At 46.6% G+C, this 1,892-nt stretch overlaps 1 protein-coding gene across 1 annotated transcript in view; it reads left to right on the top strand.

Annotated features, from left to right (window-relative positions):
- Positions 1–1,892, top strand: part of LOC122542711 (spectrin beta chain, non-erythrocytic 4-like) — a 216,701-nt gene that overhangs the window by 210,024 nt on the left and 4,785 nt on the right. Inside the window, exons 31-32 of the mRNA XM_043680691.1 lie at positions 774–947; positions 1,403–1,445. Coding sequence (XP_043536626.1) covers positions 774–947; positions 1,403–1,445 — 217 coding nt within the window. The remainder of the gene's footprint in view (positions 1–773; positions 948–1,402; positions 1,446–1,892) is intronic.

Below are 1,892 nucleotides of genomic sequence, written 5' to 3'. Positions count from 1 at the left end.
TTAGCGGGTGTGTAGGTTAGAGCAGTGCGTTAGTGGATGTGTAGATTAGAGCAGTGCGTTAATGAGTGTGTCAATTAGAGCTGTGCGTGAGCGGGTGTGTAGGTTAGAGCAGTGCATTAGTGGGTGTTTGGTTCGTGCAGTGTGTTAGCGAGTGTGTAGGTTAGAGCAGTGCGTTAGTGGGGGTGTTGGTTAGTGCAGTACGTTCGCGACTGTGTAGGTTAGAGCAGTGTGTTAGTGGGGTGTTTGTTTGTGCAGCGCGTTAGTGGGTGTTGGTTAGTGCAGTGCGTTAATGGGTGTTTTGTTAGTGCAGTGCGTTAGTGGGGGTGTTGATTAGTACAGTGCGGTAGTGGGTGTTGGTTAGTGCAGTGCGTTAATGGATGTTTTGTTAGTGCAGTACGTTAGTGGGGGTGTTGGTTAGTGCAGTGCGTTAATGGGTGTTTTGTTAGTGCAGTGCATTAGTGAGTGTTTTGTTAGTGCAGTACGTTAGTGGGTGTGTACTTTCTTGCAATATGTTAATCGGTGTGTAGTTCAGTGCAGAATGTTAGGGGGTGTGCAGTTTAATGCGGTATGTTCATCGGTATGAGTGTTTGTGTTTGTCCATGTTTGGGTTGACATGTGTTTCCTGTATTTGAAATATAATTTTTAAGTCAGTCTTCCAACATTGTGAATGTTTGCCGTCCAGGCTAACTTTTCTTGGACCTGCCTGAGTGACAGTGTCTTAGGGACATTCTTTCCGAACAATTTAAAGACCTGCTCCTTCTCTGTTCCTTCAGGTCCTGGGTTAATGTATACTGCGTGGTTAGCAAAGGAGACTTGGGCTTTTATAAAGATGCCAAGGGATATAAATCAGGGGTAACCTACAACGGAGAGCCTCTCATCACCCTGAGCGAGTCGACCTGTGAAATCGCCAGCAATTACAAGAAGAAGAAGTTTGTCTTTAAAGTCCGGTGAGTGTGATGGAGAAGTGGAGCTGAGTTTGCTAAGATTCAGTTTAAATTGTCTTTGTAACATGTACAGCTGCTAGCACCCTGGGGTTCAAAGAATCACAGTGGATTGGTGAAGGTGAGCGAAGATCCATTCAGCAGCTAGCCGGGACTGACATAACATGGACACAGCTTGGCTGTTCCATTATCGTCTGCAACAATGCATTTTCACTTCTGTTACTACATACTGTCCGATTTTGTGTTTACTCATTGGTTCCCTCATTGTTGAATATAAAACGTTCAAGAAAACACATTTGAATGAGAGGGTAAATATGCCCCCCCTGCTCCAATTAACTGCAGTGATGGCAGCGAACAGCAGCAGGGCAGACAGTAAAGTGTTTCATGGAATAGTTTTATTCCATACTAATTGTGAACCATTCCTCGCACTTTCTCACTATGTTTCCTTCTCTTTGTGACAGGATGAACGACGGTAGTGAGTACCTGTTCCAGGCTAAGGACGAGGTGAGCTTCGCTTGTGTGCGTGTTGTTTGTCTCCTTATGAATAACACAATGTACTGACCACGAAAGGGCAGCAGCCAGGGCTCCCCATCCTGAGGATGACAGGGTGACCTTGTGAGGAGGAGTCAGATTGACTGAGCCTTACGGGGAAATGAGGGGGAGTCTCACTAAGACGTGAAACATTCTGACAGGGCTGGACAGACTGGGTGCAAGAACACTGTTTCTCCAGGCTGGGGAGGGAAGGGGATGTGTGCAGAACAAGGTGTTACAGTCTCAGGATACACAGTAGGCCGTTTCGGACTGAGATAGAGTCATAGAGTTATAGAGGTGTGCAGCATGGAAACAGACCCTTCAGTCCAACCAATCCATGCGGACCAGATATCCCAACCCAATCTAGTCCCACCTGCCAGCACCCGGCCCATATCCCTCCAAACCCTTCCTATTCATAAA

This window comes from Chiloscyllium plagiosum, chromosome 41 (genome assembly GCF_004010195.1).
Source record: "Chiloscyllium plagiosum isolate BGI_BamShark_2017 chromosome 41, ASM401019v2, whole genome shotgun sequence".
Classification (NCBI taxonomy): domain Eukaryota; kingdom Metazoa; phylum Chordata; class Chondrichthyes; order Orectolobiformes; family Hemiscylliidae; genus Chiloscyllium; species Chiloscyllium plagiosum.
This window is presented reverse-complemented; position numbering and strand designations above follow the sequence as displayed.